This window comes from Vombatus ursinus, unplaced genomic scaffold (genome assembly GCF_900497805.2).
Source record: "Vombatus ursinus unplaced genomic scaffold, bare-nosed wombat genome assembly UNPS02015175.1, whole genome shotgun sequence".
Lineage (NCBI taxonomy): Eukaryota > Metazoa > Chordata > Mammalia > Diprotodontia > Vombatidae > Vombatus > Vombatus ursinus.
Genome location: NW_020954953.1, coordinates 20,578,438 through 20,596,915, shown reverse-complemented (window position 1 = coordinate 20,596,915; position 18,478 = coordinate 20,578,438). Strand labels below are relative to the sequence as shown.

Sequence of the window (18,478 nt, the reverse complement as noted above, 5' to 3'; positions counted from 1 at the left end):
AATATTGATGAGGAATTGGTGCTAGTGGTAAATAATGCCCATATTAGTCTATGAAAAGTGTGCTCTATTTTGATGACCACATTTTCTTCATTCATCATTTAAACCATGACTCAATTCTAGAAAATTATTAACTTCATGAGATGTAGTGGGTATAATGGAAAAAGCACTAAGATCCAAGTCCAGAAAAACTGGGTTTGAGTCTGAGCTATGCCACTTACTAGCTATGTGTTCTTGGGTATCTCTTTTTCCTTATCTGGTAAACAAGGCTGCCCCCTTGCATACCTGTAAGGTAATGTGTGGTCAGGTCACCTGGGCTACGAAAATTAATTTTTCTCTTCCTTTCTCTCTACTGCTCTATAGTGTCTCTTTTGACTAAATAGGATCCAACATAAAATTAAAATAAACTGACATTCTCTATTCTAATTTTCCCCTAAACAATACTTTAAGAGTTTCCTTGAATGCTATCTACCTCCAGGGAGAGAACTGATGACCTTGAGTGCAGATTGAAGCCTACTTTTTTTTTTTTACTTTATTTTTCTTGTGGTTTTTGTGTGTGTGTCTTCTTTGACAACATGACTAATATGGAAATATGTTTTGCATGACTTCACGTGTATAATTGATATCACATTGTTTGTCTTCTCAAGGGTAGGGGAGTGGTGGGAGGGAGAGAATTTGGAACTCATTTATTTTAAAAAATAAATGTTAAAAATTGTTTTACATGTAATTAGGAAACATTTAATAAAAATTTTAAAAAGCTCTTAATTAAATATCCACATTAGTCTATCCAAAGCTAGTTGAATTTGGATAACCACATTTTCTCTACAAGTCATCTGTCAATCCTAGAATACAAATGGCTAACCCCATGGCATCAATCGCTACTTCGTAATACCCATAAATTTAAATCCAAGTTTTCACATCCTGAGAGGGAGGTGCTGAATTAAATAAGCAGAATGAGAAAAACATTTTTTGGAACTGGTCAAAACAAAGATTTATTTTGCTTGACTATGTATAATGGTTTCAAGAGTTTTCTTTCTATCTTTTCTTTTCTTTTTTTTTTTCTCTAGGCAAAGGGAAGGAAAAAATACTGGAAAATAGAAAAAAAATTAATTTTAAAAAAATCAACAATTTGGTTTAAATTTGAGTATACAGCCTTAGGCATTTTCTTAAAAACAAAATGAATTTGCTTTACTTTTAAGTGCCAAGTACATGACCCCATGCTAAAGGATATTTAGTAGATGCCTGATGATGTTCAGTAAATGAACAACCATCAGTTTTTGCTCCAATAATCCCACTTGGAAGCCTAAAAATTTGGTTTAACAAATAACCAAGCAATTTCCAAGGGTATACCATGATTTTTCCTTGCAGACTTTTCAAGGGCCTCTGACACTCCCATCCCTTTCCTTTTTGAAATGCTCTCTTCCTGTGGTTTCCTACATCTTGGCCCTTCTTCTACTTCCTTGGCTCCTAACCATCCTTAAAAGCAACTCATGTGCCTCCTTCTCCAGGAAGTCTTTCCGGATTCCCTTTCCCTTTTCAGACCTCACATAGATAGTACTTTGTTTTCTAACTCAAATGCACTGAGGTAACATTCTTTATTACTACCATCTGTCTCTGCAATCTATGCCTAGTAAATTCTGAGAAAATAGGGGCCAAGTCTAATCTAAACTTTGTATCTTCTTTTGTGATTACCAACTAGTCAATTCACATTTCTTAACAGCCACAGTTGTGGTGAGTTGTCCTTTGTTCTGGAAGAAGACCATGACATCAGGGAGATGATGACATGACTGTGCTTGCGTGCAGAAAACCTACACTTCACCAATGTTTGTTGGTTCGATTGCTCCTTTTACAAAGAATCTCAGATCGGGAAGTCCAACTCACACCTCATTCTTTGTTCTTGTAAGTGAAGTCTTCTCAACCCCTCTCCCTTTTGGGGGAGATCGAGGAAGATAGGATTAGTAATGAGTGGAGAAAAATTCTTCGAGCTCCTTTACTTTCTCTTCTCTGAGGGAGGTATGTGTACTGTTAACCAGAAAACCAATTCCTTGGCTTGGCAGGAAAGAGGTGTTCTCTGCAGAAGGTCACGGAGGCAGCCAGCACCTTCATCCCTGACCTTCGTTGCTAGCTGCTGCTATGGCCAACGCCGATGGAGCGCTGATCTGGAGCTGAAGTGCCCCTCTCCTCACCTTGTTGTCACCCTGACAAGCTCTTTGGCCTTCCAATAATTTACTGTCTAGCCTTCTTCAACACTACTTTTGTTGTTGTCACTGAGTCACTTCAGTCATGTTGTGACTCTCTGTGACCCCTTGTGGGGTTTTCTTGGCAAAGATACTGGAGTGGTTTGCATTTCCTCCTTCAGCTCCTTTTATAGATGAGAAAACTGAGACAAACAGGCTAAGTGACTTGCCCAGAGTCACACAGCTAGTAAGTGTCCGAGGTCATATTTGAACTCAGGTCTTCCTGATTCTAGGCCCTGTACTCTATCCACTGTGCCAACTACCGGCCCTAATCACTAAAAACCCTCTAAATCTCCTTCACGATTCTTTCTCCTTCAATTCCAGTCTTTCCTTCTCTCTTCTGTTTTCACACTCTTCCAATTCCCTAAATGTGGGTGTTCCCTCAAACTCTGCTCTCAGTCATCTTTTCTATGCTTTCTCACAGTGATCTTGTCCACTCCAATGGTTTTAACTATGCAGAGGCCTCCCACATTTATGTCTGCCATACAGACACCTCTAACTCAACACATACAAAACTGGGCTCGATCCACTCTCAATTTCACTCCCCTCTCCCATTCCTCCTATCAGCTCTCCCTTCTGAATTCTTGCTCCTGCTAAAGATCTCACTAAGCTCCAAACCTAAATCACCTTAACACATCCTTCTCCCTCCACATCCAATCAGGAGACAAGTCCTGCCAATCCACCTCCAGGTCAATGCCTCTAAGATTCTTTCCCATTTCTTTCCAGTCCACTGTCACCACCTTAAGTTCACTACATTGGACATTAAGATTTTATTGTTCATTTCAAAGTCAGAGCATCACACAGAGGAATGAATATCATGGAGTCAAAAGACTCTGGATTAAAATGCTGGATTTGATTTAGACAACTCATTTAACCCTATGGAAGCTAGGTGGCACAGTGGATAAAGCACTGGGCTTGGAATCAGGAACCCTCATCTTCATGAGTTCAAATTTGGTCTCAGACTCTTACTAGCTATGTGACCCTGGGCAGTCACTTAACCCTGTTTGCCTCAGTTCCTCATCCGTAAAATGAGCTGGAGAAGGACATGGCAAATCACTCTAGTATCTTTACCAAGAAAACCCCCCCCAAAAGGGGTCAGAGAGTCAGATATGACTTAAGTAACTGAACAGCAACAACTTTTTTTGTTCCCTATAAAAGAGGCAGACCTTCATCGTCTCTGTTGGCTCTTAATCTATGATCCTTTGCTGAAAATAAGCTGGCAATTTATTCCGAAAAATTATGAGCAATACATTTCACAAAATAGGTATTTAGTACTCTCTATATAATCAACATGGGCAAGAACTACATCTACTACTTTTGTTTCACCCAAAGCACTTAATTGTACTGGGAACATAGTGGTCACCTAATGAATATATGATTGCTGTAACATGACAAAAATGTATGCAGGATATATATTTATTTTGCCATTTCTGATCATGATGTGGTGGTGTGACTCAGAGCATAACAGGAGGTATGGACTGAGCAGGGCAACTACCCAGAAAGAGCATATTTTTTTATAAGAGAGCCAAAAATAGTCAGAATGTGGCAGACCTAAAATGAGTAAGCTTTTATGTCAGAGTTTGGCTAGTTTTTCCACAGGGGCAAAACCAAGATCTCTCTGATTCCATTTTCCCTATAGACAAATTGCAGTTTACTGATTCTTTGTCATCAATATAGATCTAAAGATAAAAAATGAATGAAATGCCAGTCATCAGTAAGATATATTTTCTTTTACCTGCTACTGCCATTTCTAAGTGAGGTCCATTTTATAATGGCACTGAGTAATTACCTTAGGATAATAAGCCAAGAAATTTATAAGCATCATTTTTTATCATAAAAACATGACACTATGTTGCGGCGGCAGGGGAAAAAAATCACGGAAAATCATGAATTCAGTGGTAGTCTCAGTTATCTTTAGCAGAGTTACAATCCTGCCTTAAGATTTAGGGAAATAACATTTTACTTTTGGTCCATTTACAATTACTTCAGAGCAGAGAGCAAAAAAATCTTTTGTGGTCTTGAATAATCAATTCTGTTCTACAATGAATCCTACGAAAAGAGCTACAGCTCTATGACTTCAACTTGATATTTTTCTTACCGGATTTGTAATTGTAATGATCTCCCCTTCAATAACCGTCAATTCATTATTTCCGGGTTCAGCATCAAAATTATACATAACTCGAGCCTGTTAAAATGAGAGTGGGGGAGAAAGGAGAGAAAGGAAAGAAGAAAGGACATGTTAGTTTTACTTTGAAATATGCCACAGTACATTCTATAAATTGATCAATGTGACCAATGACTTAGGTGTCTCATTGGCTTGATTCCAAGATGCAGTGGTAAAAATGGAAATTTTTACTTCAGAAATGGAAAATTTTACTGACTTGGAGGGAGCACCTTCATTCATGATGTTTCCCATACCTAGAATACCACTATCCTTCACCACTGAATTCCTACCCATTCTTTAAAAACCAACATAGATGTTACATCTTCTAGGAAGCCTTCCCTGGTCTCTCCTCAAGGACCTCATGTAGCAGCTGCTCCCTTGTACAATTCTGGTAGACTTAAAAAAAAATTTTTTTTAAATTAAAAAACAAACAAACTTTTTAATGTGCCACCTTCCTGCAATAGAATGTAAGCTAGTTGAGAGAAGACACTGTCTTGCTTAGTGTCTGGCATACAGAAAGAGCTTAATGCTTTAACTATCTTTCTTCCTTTCTCTATCCTCCTGGTTTTGCTTCCTTCAATTTGCATCAGTTCAAATTAGCCTTCCAATGCTTCACTTGAATTTCATTCACCTGATGCACATTTAAGAATTATTTTACTGATTATTTGTGTGTCATTATTGCCTAGTTGGACAGTAAGAGGTCAAACTTCTTATCTTTTCCTAGTGATAGTGAGACAAGAACGAGAAATCAAAAGGCAAACATATCCTAATTTGCAGATGACATGATGGCTTACTTAGAAAGTCAAATAATAAATAACCTAAGAAACTATTTGAAATGATTAATGTCTTTAGTAAAATAGCAGGATACAAAATAAATGAACAAAAACTCTGCATTTCTATATAGCAGTAGCAAAAACCAGGATGAAATTACAGAAAGGGAAATGCCATTCAAAATAATGGCAAAATGCATAAAATACTTGAGAATCAACCTATTAAAATATATTCAAGACTTATTTAAATAAAATTGTAAAACATTTCCTAGAAATAAAGGAAGATATAATGGGAGGTACATTTAGTGATCATATCTGGTCTGCGGGATAATAAAATAATACTAGCTAAATTAATTGATAAATTTTGTGCTACACAAGCTACCATGGAGTATAGTTATTTTCTACAGCTGGACAAACATACAAGAAGTTTAGAATCTCAAGGGAAATAATGGGGAAAAGTTGAAAGGGAACATAGCACTTCTAGATCTCAACAATATAAACCAATAATAATCATTAATAAATAAAATTATAATAATCATCAAAATTTTTGTTATTGATTTTAACAATAGAAAAATAAGACAGTGGAACAGAGTATATAATGATCAAAAACTGAGATTACTAGTCCAGTTTTTGATAAAACCAAAAATAAGAATGTCCAAGAAAATAAAAAAGCAGTTTGGCAGAAAATAGATGTAGATCAACATCTAAACTAAATTAATCAACAGGAACTTATTAAAGCACCTTCTTTATGCCAGGGGCACTTCTGAGATATATAAAGACAAAAATTAACCTATCTGCTCCCTCATGGAGTTTGCATTCTATCAGGTCAGACAACATGAACATAAATATAGATGTGTAAAATAAACACAAGATAGATTTGGCAGGAGAGGACACAAGAAGGGCTTCCAGTACAAAGTGTTGCTTGAGCAGAATTTGAAAGGAAAGACAGGTATTCTAAAAGGTGAAAGTAAGCTAAGAAGTGCATTCCCATTCCACAGGCAGTCAGAACAGAAGCAAAAAGATGGGAGCTAGAGTAGCAAGAAAGCTAGTGTGGCTGGGTCAAAAGATGTGGGATGGCAAATGAAGTTGGAAAGGCAGGTTGGGACCAAGCTCTGGACAGTCTTAAAAACTAAACAGAGGAGTTTATATTAAGGATCCTAGAGGTAATAGAGAATCTACTGAGTAAGGAAATGACTTTTAGGAAAAGCCACTTTGGTAGATATATGGAAAATGATTTGGAAAACAGGTCTGAGGCATGAAGACACTCAACTGCCAGGCAAGAGATACTAAGAAAGGGATAAATAACCTAAATATAAAAGATTACACCATGAAAAATTCTCTTTATAATTAGGGGTAGGGGAGAATAAATTTTTTAAGATATAATTTTATTTTTCTCTGATGTTACATGCAACATTCCTACTCTCAGTCCCCTAATCTTTGCAACAAAGGAAGGAAAATACATTTTTTCCAATCCAGTTTGCCATGTCCTAGCACAAATCAATGAGTCCATAGAGTTCATCTCTAAGACGCAATCCTTTTTGTTACCTCCTTTTGTACCGAAAGTCCCACATAGATTTTTTTTATTTCCTTGAATAGCTGGCACTTTAGTTAGGATGTAACCATTTTTCTTGGTATAATGGATAGAATGCTTGGGCTTGTAGTCATTATGACTGAGGTTCAAATTATACCTTTTAGATAGAACTGTGATCATCGCTACCACCTGCCACTCCAGACTGCAACCTAATCCTTTTCTATTATTTCTTTGTCTACTTAGGAAGTTTCTGACAAAGAAGTATGCCACTGGAAAACGCCCCCTTACTTAAGAGAAGAATTATTAATTGTCCAATTAAGTTGGATACTGTGGATCTAAACCACTAATGTGGGGCTTTAATTAAATGTGTGTGTGTGTGTGTGTGTGTGTGTACTGGGGAAGCTTTTAATTTTTTCCATTTCTTTTTATAAATATATGTGGCACATCTCATTCTCATTGTCCCCTCCCTATAGAACAATGAAAAACGAAACTCAAACTTTAATTCCCACATTGGCCATGTCCAATTACACATACTGCCTTCTAGGATTTTATGTGCATGTCATCTCTGGGAAGAAGTGGGTGATGTGATTTATCTTCAGTCTTCCGGACTCCTAGTTTATCATCACATTAATCAGATCTCAAGTCTTTCAAAGTTATTTTTCTCTATGTTGTTGTCACTGTGGAAATTGTTTTTCTAGTTCTGCCCAATTCACTCTGTACTATACCACAACATCTTCAGTTTCCTTCAAGACTATCATATTGGCACCATAATGTTCCATTACATTCATATACTACAATTTGTTTATCCATTCTGCAGCAGGTAGATGTCTCCTCTCCCCCTTAGTTTCCAGTATGGGGTTACTATGAAAAGAGTTGTTATAAACCTATGTATTAAATATAATAGGTTCTTTTTCTCTTTCTTTGATTTCTTTGAGGTATGGAGCCAGAACTGCTGGTTGGGTTATAGGTTTAGAATCATCCCAACCTAAGGGGAACTCAGAGTACTCAATGCAAATTCCTCAAGGAAGCAGAGAGCCCTTTTTTTCATGCTTACTCACGCTCAAATGTTCCTAAAAGGTCTAATTCAGGGACTAATATTTAAGTGTTATTTCAGGAGCTTCTTTTAAATTTTTTCTTTAATAAACAGGAGCTTCTTTCTACCAGCACTCTCTAAATTCTACTTGTCTGCTGATAATCTAAAATTTATAAAACAAACCACAGTCAATAAATATTTATTAAAGGCAAACTATGTATGTGCCAGGGACAGTGCTACAGCTGCTAGTACAAACAAGAAAAAAAATAGTTCCTGCTCTCAAGTAATTTGCAGTCAAATGTTCATTCATGTCCAACTCTTTGTGACTTCTTATGGGGTTTTCTTGGCAAAGGTACTGGAGTGGTTTGCCATTTCCTTCTCCAGCTCATTTTACAGATGAAGAAACTAAGGGAAACAGGATTAAGTGACTTACCCAGGGCCACACAGCTAGTTAAGTGTCTAAGGCTGGATTTAAACTCAGGTGTTCCTGACTCCAGGCCCAGCATTCTATTCACTGTGCCACTTAGCTGCCCATGAAAGTCAAATACGGGGTAAGAAAACACACAAATGAAAGCTGAAAAGGTGGCAAACCTCCAAAGCCATCTATCTAGTTTGAGAAGAGTTTATTTCTCTGCCCTCCAATAAGTGGGAAGTGGCAACCCACGGGTGCTGAGTATCAAAGCTCAGTCAATCACATGATAAGATTTCAGGTGATGATTTTATCTTAGGGAAGGGATAACAAGAACAAAAAATAGAAAAAATCTTTTGCATTCGACAATTTGAAATTGCCTTCTGTTAGCTGAAACCTGGCTTTTTCAGGAGGCATTTTAAAGCTGTCCCTCCCACACCCTCTAAGTCCCAGGCAGAATAGGAGAAGGGCTCAAGCATGATCCTCTCTAGTCTTGAAGTCTCTGGGACTTAGTTTCGAAGGGGTTGTACTAAGGTAAATCGCTTCTGAGGTCACTTCCAGCTCAAAATCTGTGATCTACGTTCCTCTGATTCTAGAATTCAAAGGAGTGGCAACTTCACTAAGGTAGATGTTTACTCCCTCCACCGGCAAAGATTACAACCCTCCTTCACCTAGGCTTGAAGAACCTTTCTGTCTTAGAAAGAGAAGCTGCCAGAGCTTGGGTATGAATGGAGGAGGCTGAAAGGAACCACAGTCACTTTCATGGCACAATCAGACATTAGAGGTCAACTTCAGTAGAGGTCACGTTAAGGGGATACGGGCCCAAGCCAACACCTTTGCCCCTTACCCCAAAAAGAACTTGGGTCCCATTTGTCTATGGATTCTCCTTGAATTCTACTTGATTAAAGAAGTCTCTAGCTTTTGCCTGAGGCCATAATCCTACCAACTGGCCTTTTCTTACAGCCTATGCCCAATCTCCCAGTTCTTTGTTATCCTTCATTTAGCCCAGCCCTCTATTATCTGTTACCTGGGGATGGCCCCAGCCACTTCCCACCCTTGATCCTATCTAGAACTCACTCTACCTCCTAGTCACTCTCAACAAGATCCTCCCTAAACCCCTCCTCCAGTCACCCCAGCTTACTGGCCACTCCCATCAAGATACCCCTTCTCCCAGACCCCTCCTCTAGTCACCCCAAACTAGTTAGCCACTCCTAGATCCCTCCCACAGTCTTTCTGTATATAAGGTCCATCTGGCCTCTATTAAGGTGCGGAGATTCTTAAAGTCTAGCCAAGGGCTCAAATTGTTAAGATCTAGCCTGCTTGCATTAATGACACAAATGTTTAGATCCCTTAAGAGCCTGGTCAATATGGCAGATTCTTTAAATCTCACTCCCATCCATGTTCTAATAAACCTTGTCTTCGGCTGAAAGAAGGCTTGGGTCGAATTCATTCGGGCAGCACCCACGTGTCATGATTTTGGGGTTCCAGCACCTGTAAGCCTCTAAACCTCAACATCATCAAAAGGGTTTAAGATTCCACTCAAGAGGCAGGTATCCATTATAGACTGAGACATACTCATTATTTTTTTTTCCTTTTCTGAATCTAATAATTGAGCAATGTCCCATAATCACATTATTTCTAGGTACCAATAAATATTGTTCCATGGAATAAATGCTACCCATTATTACAGGATACACAGTCACAAAAGGGGTACTGTAAGTCAGGAGTGAGACATGGTTGCCAAAAGAGCTTATGTGACTCTTGGCTTCATCGAGAGGCAGAGCTTCCAGGAATAAAGGAGGTCACAGGCCCACTGTACTTTGCCCTGGTCATATCATGCTGAAGTGTTCAATGCTGAGCACCACGTTTTGGGAGGGACACTACAAAGTTTGAGAGCCCACAGAGGATTGCAATAACGCTGGTGAAGGCCCTCTTATTTCAGGCCACATTTTTCCAGACTGATTTTGTATCACTCCTCTTCACCCGTTCTATGTTCCTACCAAAGTCCTGTCTTACATGACACACACCTCTAGTCTTTGCATAGGCTATCCCCCATTCTTAGAATATTCTCTCTGTTTCTGGAATTTACTAGTTACCTTCAAAACCCACCTCAATGGCTATATCCTGTCCATGGCTTTTTCCTACCCTCTACCACCCTGCCTTCCACCCCCCAGGTTATTAATGTTCTCTACCTGGAAATTACTATGTATTCCCCCCTTCTTAATACATTTATATCTATTCATCTGTGTATGTTTTCATAATCCCCTCCCCCTAGAATGTAAGTTTAATGAATCTTTTAAACTATGGTGCCTGGCACGGTATTTGATATAAAGTGGGTACTTTATAAATGCTTGTTGAACTGAACTGGAATATAGAGAAAAATGTTACATTAAAATTAGTTCTCTACTGCCATTATTATAAGGCTAACAATTAAATAGAATGCAAATCTGTCAAATTTTTGAACAAAATTAATTCAGCTAACTGCAATGTGTTAGCACAAAAGATATTAAGCACTAGTCAGTCAATAAACATTGTGCCAGGCACGGTGTGAAGCACTCAGGATACAAACAAAGGCAGCGCCTACCATCAAGGAGCTCCCAGCCTAATGGAGGAGACAACAGACAACTATGGACAAAACTACATTCCGGATAAATTGTACATAATCAACAGAGGGCATTAAAGGTGACTGGGAAAGGCTTCCCACAGAATGTAGGATTTTAACTGGCACTTGAACGAAGCCAGGGAAGGCCAGAGGCAAAAATGAGGAGGGAGAACATTCTAGGCATGGCAGACCGTGAAAGGACATAGTGGGGAGGACAGTGGGACTGGACTACAGGGTGCAAAGGGGTAAGTAAAGTGTACGAAGAATCGAAAGGGGAAGGAGGTAAGGTGCAGGTTATGAAAGGTTTTGAATGTCAAACAGAGGTTTTTATTTTTGACTCTGGACAACCATGTGCAAATGGAATTACTTGCAAAGTGAAGTGGAGCAGCTGGGTGGTGAAGTGAACTGAGCACTGGACTTGGGGTCAGAAAGACTCATCGTCCTCAGTTCAAATGTAGTCTCAAATGCTTACTAGTTGTGTGAACCTGGGCAAGTCACTTAATCCTGTCTGCCTCAATTCCTCATCTGTAAAATGAGCTGGTGAAGGAATCTGATACAACTGAAATGACTGAACAACAACAAATCACCTCTGGGGTCTTTTCAACTCCAATTCTACAAACATGTGAGATGTTACATAAATTCAACGTACTACAGTATCCACACCTCTTACTACACACCTTCCTCTGGGAATGAGCAATTCTGTATAAATAAATGTTCCAAAAGTTAAAACTTACCATTTTAAGCATCAAAATTTTTTTCCTATTGAGCCATTTAGGATAGAAATCTGTCTAAAATGTATAATACCCTTCCATGCCTTCTTAAACAGATACTATATAGTGAGCATGGTTTAACCTTTCCTTGATGACTCAAGGTTGTCATTATGAACTCAGAATCATAAAAGGTTAGAACTTTATAGGACCTTAGAGTCCATCTAAGACCATCCAGCTCTTTCATTTCACAGATGAAGGATCTGAGGTCCATGCAATTACTATGAAAATTCACTTGTTTAGAACTGCTGAGTCCCAGAAGGTATGGAATAAACAAATGTCACTGACATGAATGCCTCACGTTTCTGTAACTTCCAAGGAGTTAACAACGAATGGCATTCCTTTGGACTAAGATATGTTGGACTGTTTGCTGCTAAAGGGCATCAAGGTGCCAAGCTTCTTGGGCTCTTAGATGTGTTTTTTTTTTTAATCAATACACTGTTTTGACACAACAGATATATCCCAAACACCCAAACAATCCCCCTTCCAAAGTACACTCTCCGAAAAAGTTTATCAGTAGTTAAAAGAAAAAAGGGATGTGTCCTTTGACAGACCATATGATACTAATATTGACCTTTGTAACTGAATAGAATTGCTCATATGTACTTTTCTTAATCTTATCTCCTCCCTCTTGTGACATTACTACCAAAGTAAGGGCAACCAGGAAAACATCAAAAATCACCAACCCATATACCTATTTTCTCTCTATAAAATCTTCAAGAGAATGGCATATAGACATATACAGATACACTCACACACACACAAATATGTGTGTGTGTGTGTGTGTGTGAGAGAGAGAGATTTTCACAAACACTTTTCAGAGAATATGTGGCAAGGAATATAGTATACTAGACCAGACTAGGTAGGTGCCTCTGGTTTCTTTTTCTGAGTCAGACACAACCAAATGTGTGATGCTGTAGGTCAGATCACAACTGACGCACTCATGGTATCAGGTTCAGGGGGGCACCACATTTTATTCTATTATTTTTGTATTTTAATTTTTTATTTTCGTTTTCAGGTCCAAACTCTCTCCTTCCCTCCAACTCTACCCCATCCATTGAGAAGATAAGAAATATGACAGACATTATTCATATGCAGTCATACAAAACATTTCCACACTAGCCATGTTGAGGGGGAAAAAAGCATTAAAAATAAAGAAAAAAATCTGCTTCAATCTACACTCAGACTCCCTCAGTTCTCTTTCTGGATTTGGGTAGCACTTTTCACCATGAGTCCTCTGGAATTGTCATGGATCACTATACAGATCAGTCATTAAGTCTTTCACAGGTAATTACCGCTACAATATCACCGTTACTGCACACAATATTCTCCTAGCTCTGCTCACTTTGCATCAGTTCATATAAATCTTCCCAAGTTTTATCTGAAACTGTCTTCTTCCTTATTTCTTACAGCACAATAGTATTCCATCACAACCACATATTACATTGGTGCAACCATTCCCCAACTGATGGGCATCCCTTCAGTCTCCAATTCTTTACCACCACAAAAAGGCCTGCTACAAATAATTTTGTACATATAGGTCCTTTTCCTTTTTTCTCCTTGGCCACCAAAGCTAGAGAGCATGCAAAGGATGGAAACTAGGATGATAAAGGTCTTAAAATCTTGGGGAATGAGAATCAGTTGATGGTTACAGAGAATACTTAGGAGAAATATCAGAACTGCCTTAAAGAATCTGAAGGACCACATGGAAGAGAGATTATGTTTTCTTGTTTGGCCCCAGAGATCAGAACTAGGAACAATAAGCAGAAGGGGTCAATTGTCAAATTTCAGTTTGATATAAAGAAAAACATCTTTTAACAATTAGAGCTGTCCCGATCTTCCAGGAGTGTTCCTGCAGCTGCCTCCTAAACTCATTTTCTGCTGCTTTGGAATGCAGCAGCCCTACTGCAGATTTTCAAGCCAAAGCGGAACACTTGTTGGGTGCACTACAATATAAATTCCTGTTTAAGGTATGGGTTGGATTTTGTATCTTCTGAGATTCTCTCACAATCAGATTCTGTGATGCCACGGCACCCCCCATATATATTTTAATTTTAATTTGTCTTGCAAAGTTGGACCACAGAGATAAACTTTATTCGATAATCCTTTGATTATCAACTTCAAGTGAAGCAATGTCTAAAAGTATTATTAATAAGAAATAACCTAAAACCATAGTATAATAACGTAGACATGAGTCACAACAAATATTCTTTTGACATATGTCACTACCATAACCCTAAGATCATAGGCTCATTGACTTGGAACTGGAAGGAATCTTAAGAGTTAACTGAGTTCAACCTCTCCATTTTACAGATAAGGAACTGAGGCCAAGAGAGGTTAATTGACCTGCCCAGGGATCTAGTAAGTGTCTAAGGCAGCATATGAACTCATCTTCCTAACTTCAAGTGTAGTACTCTATCCACTATTCTATGCTGATTCGTCTTATTTTAGTTAGAACATTGTTTTACTGCAAATTATTTCTTCACACTGTAGGCCAGGGCACTAGGAAACCTGCAGCAGTCTGCCCACCCTGACCCCACCTATCAGAACTTTTGGGAGTCAGGAAGCTCTGGAACATACCTAGGGCAGTGTGTGTTATTTCCTATCCCTAATGATCTAAAACTCAACTGTGTGCCCTCTACGAAAAGAATACATGAGGGCCATGCTATACGGCTTGAGCAGGGAGCTTCAGAGATCTTCACAGAACCTCCTATCTTCTTGGGACCTGCTTCTATCAAGTAAATTAATTTTTTTTTAAATTAACTCCGAAGCTCTGAATGATCAATTGCATCAGATGAAAAAACTCTTTCAAGGAAAAACTATCAAGGAAAAATGGCCCTGAAGTTCTAGAACAAGAAGACAAAGTAGAAATAGAAAAAATTCACCTATCACAACCTAAAAGAGATCCCAGGAGGAATACTTACAGGAACTTCATAGCAAAGTTTCAAAGCTTCTTGATTAGGGAGAAAATATTGGAAGCAATAAGAAAAAAACAATTTAAACATCATGGAGCTACAACAAAGATTACACAAGACCTAGCAAGCTACTATACTGAAGAATCATAGGTCTTGGAATATTATATTCTGTAAAGCAAAAAAACTGGGGTTATAACCAAGGGTGAGTTACCCAGCAAGGTTAAGTATAATCCTGAATGGTAAAAAATGGAGATTTAACAAACTCAAAGACTTTCAGGTTTTGGTGACAAAAAACCCAGAACTTAAGGGAAAATTTGACATATAACATCCAGGAGAAATATAAGGTAAACATTAAAGATCACTAAGGACTCAATAAGGTCAAATTGTTTACTTTGTATATGTAAAAATATTAGCAGTACTCTTATGATTGTCATCATTTGGATAGTTTGAAAGGAAGGCGTGGGCTGAGCTGAGTATCATGGGGTGACTAAAAAAAATAATAAACTCTGCAAGGAGAGATAAAAAGGAATCATTATCTCATACAAATGAAGCATAAAAGGAAAAACTGATACAGAAGAAGCTAGTGGAGGGGAAGGCGGGTAGTGCTGGAACCTTACTCTCATCAGAAATATGTTGAAGAGGGGAAAATAAAAAATATATATATATATCTCTAGAAGGATGTAAAAGTCTTCTAGAATTCGGAAAGAAATAAGAGGGCAAGGAGATAGGGTGGAGAGAGAGGGGGAGGCAGGTTAAGAAGTTAAAGCAAGGGAGTGAGGAGGGATAGGGTAAATAGAATGAGGACAGTGAGAAAAAACAGGAACGAGAAAATTTATATTTCTCAAATGAAATTTCAAGGAAGTTCCTGAGATGCAATGCAGCAGATGATAACAAATTACCCATTCAGTCCATTTTTTTCATACAGCTAGGAACTAAGGTTAAACTGCAACCAAACCAGCTAGTACTATACTTATTTAATCTAACAGTGGACTCTTATAAACTAAGTTTCCTTAGGACTACCCTATAAATCATCTTAAGGGAAGCTAGATGGCCCAGTGCATAGGGTGCTGGGGTTGGAGTCAGGAAGTCTCATCTTCCTGAGTTCATATCTGGCCTCAGATACTTACTAGCTGTGTGACTCTGGGCAAATCATTGAACCCTGCTTGCCTCAGTTTCCTCATCTGTAAAAAACGAGCTCCAGTATCTTTGCTAAGAAAACCTCAAATGGGGTCAGAAAGAGTTGGACACAACTGAAAAATGACTGAACAACAAAATAAATCCTTCTCTAGCTCATCTGAAATATGAGGAAACTGAGGCAAACAGGGTTAGGTAACTTTCCCAGGGTCACATAGCTACTGAATGTCCAAGGCTGAATTTGAATTAGCGTCTTCTTGATTTCAGTGCCAGCACTCTATCTACTGCACAACCTAGCTGCCCTGTACATAATCAATAAAATATTTGTTGATTGGTGTCATAATCCTTTTTTGCTTAATAACAGAGGAAAGAAACACAAAAAATATAAAGATAGTTTATAAAAAAAAATCTGACTTCAGAATTTAAAGAGCCATAAATAACAATGCTATACATTTATTTAACAATTTAAAGCCCTCTCCTTACAGAATTCTTGTGAGGAAGGCAGGTTGTACAAATAACTACATTTTACAGTTGCTCTGGAGTCACAGAATTAATAAAATGTCAAGAGATGGGTCTCAACAGCAATGCACTGTTGGTGAAGTTGTGAACTGATCCAACCAATCTAGAGAACCATTTGAAACTACACCCAAAGGGCTATCAAACTGTGTACCCTTTGATCCAGCAATACCCCTAACTAGGTCTGTATCCGAAGAGATTTTAAAAAGGGAGGGGGGAAGAGAGGGAATGGACCCACATGAACAAAAGTAATTATAGCAGCTCTTTTTGTGGTAGCTATGAATTGGAAATTGAGGGGAAGCCCATCAACTGGAAAATGGCTGAACAAGTTCTGATATATGATTATAATGGAATACTACTGTGCTATAAGAAATGAGGAGCAGGATGATTTCAGAAAAACCTGGGAAGACTTAGATGAGCTGATGAAGAGTAAAGTGAACAGAACCAGAACACTGTACACAGTAATGATATTGTACACTGAACTGTGAATAGCTTTTCCCAGCAATACAATGATCTAAGACAATCCCAAAGGACTCATGATGAAAAACGCTATCTGCCTCCAGAGAAAGAACTAGTAAGAGTCTGAATGCAGACCAAAGTATACTATTGCACTTTTATCTGAGTTTTCTTCCACAAAATGACTATGGAAATGTTTTACATGATTGCATATGTATAACCTATATCAGATTGCTTACTATCTCAGGGAAAGGGGAGAAAGGGGAGGGGGGGAGAGAATCTGGAACTCAAAATTTTAAAAACCGAATGCTGAAAATTGTTTTTACACGTAATTAGGTGAAAATATTACTTAAAAAAAAAGAGCTGGGCCTCAAACCAAAGTCTTCCAATTTCCAATACTCATGACACACTCATGACATCAGTAATATTATCTCCTACCTGAGCCAACTCTGTCAATAGCTCTCAGACTTTTTTTATGGGTATGGATGAGAGTGGGGAAGGAAGGAGGGAGGAAGGAAAGAAGGAAGACACATTAGACACCTACTATGTGCTAAGCACTTTACAAATATTATCTCATTTGATCCTCATAACAACCCCAGGAGGTAAGTACTACTATCCCTGTTTTGCAGTTGAGGAAACTGAGGTAGACAGAAGTTAAATGACTTGCTAGTTAGTGACTGAGGTCTGATTTGAACTAAGGTTTTTCTATCCATCGTGCCATTTAAATTGATGTTGAGTTAATGTAGGTGATTTTAAAATTAGATAAATCAAGAGTTCTTTAGGTTTTATGACAGTAATTGTACAATCTGTTTTTAATATCACAGAACCTCTTCCACATAAAAATGCTTTAAAAATCCACACAAAACTTTCTGACATGCTGTACTATATTATTACAAATTTTAAAGCATCATTTGATTCACACCAAAAATCTTACATTTTCCAAATGCAATTCTTTCTTACTATATCTCATAATCTGTTTATTTGAATAAGAAGTAACATAGCAGTAGATAGAGCTCAGAGTCTGGAGCCAGAAGACTGATATTTACTATATGACCCTGAGCCAGCCAGGGTCTGAATTTCAGTTTTCTCATCTGAAAAATGGGGATAATGTTTGTAAAACCCACCAACCAAGATAGCCGTGGAGAAAAGTGCTTTGTAAATCATAGTGCACTTTCTGAAATGTGAGCTAATATTACTGAGCAGACTTCTTTGATATCTATTTGTTGAAGAAGGGGATGCTTAGAAAATACCTGCTACCTGAAAACATTCAGGTAAACAAAAGGTAACATAAGACCCACATGTCTCACTAAGGTACAACTTAATTTTATGGCTATTGTAAGGAAGGAACTTTCAACTGTTTAACCAATATGGCCCTAGTAAGTCTCAAGGATAGGTAAGAGGAAGTCACTATGTAACTTTTTAAAAACTACTAAAATTGTGTTATATGTGCAGGCAGAAAAAAAAATGTCCCTTTAACAGGTCTAGGAATTAAGCTGATTAAATTTAGCACTCCATGAATCATGCCTTGAAAATGACTCATTTTTTGTCTGTATTCTGTGGACATAGAAAAATGAAAGAATCCTATGCACAAAACCATCTAATTGTTTCTTCTACACCTGACATGCAGATACAGTATAAAAATACAGGAGGAAGGAAATCTGAGTCGGAAAACACGCAACTATGGGTTGCTATGGGTAACCTCTTCCTGAACGGCATTGAGAACACCACAGGGGAAATACTTATAAGAAGTTTGAATCACAAGGTCAAAGAGTACGGAGGGATTTTTTCTTCTCTGACCACCAAAGAAGCAGATGGGTGGAGAGTCAAAGCTAGGTTCTAGAATTTCCTTGCTCTGATAAAGGTAAGTAAAAGGTAAGGGCCTTTTTTTTAAACACAAAACCACATCAAAGTCAGAATCAAGTCCACAATTTAGCACGGTTCCTACAC

General features: G+C 38.1%; 1 protein-coding gene across 2 annotated transcripts in view; it reads right to left on the bottom strand.

Moving 5' to 3' along the window:
• The window catches only part of LOC114031478 (sorting nexin-9), a 131,230-nt gene that overhangs the window by 77,631 nt on the left and 35,121 nt on the right, over window positions 1-18,478 (bottom strand). For both annotated transcript variants that reach the window (XM_027846561.1, XM_027846562.1), the window contains exon 2: window positions 4,333-4,419. In XM_027846561.1, coding sequence (XP_027702362.1) covers window positions 4,333-4,419 — 87 coding nt within the window. The remainder of the gene's footprint in view (window positions 1-4,332; window positions 4,420-18,478) is intronic.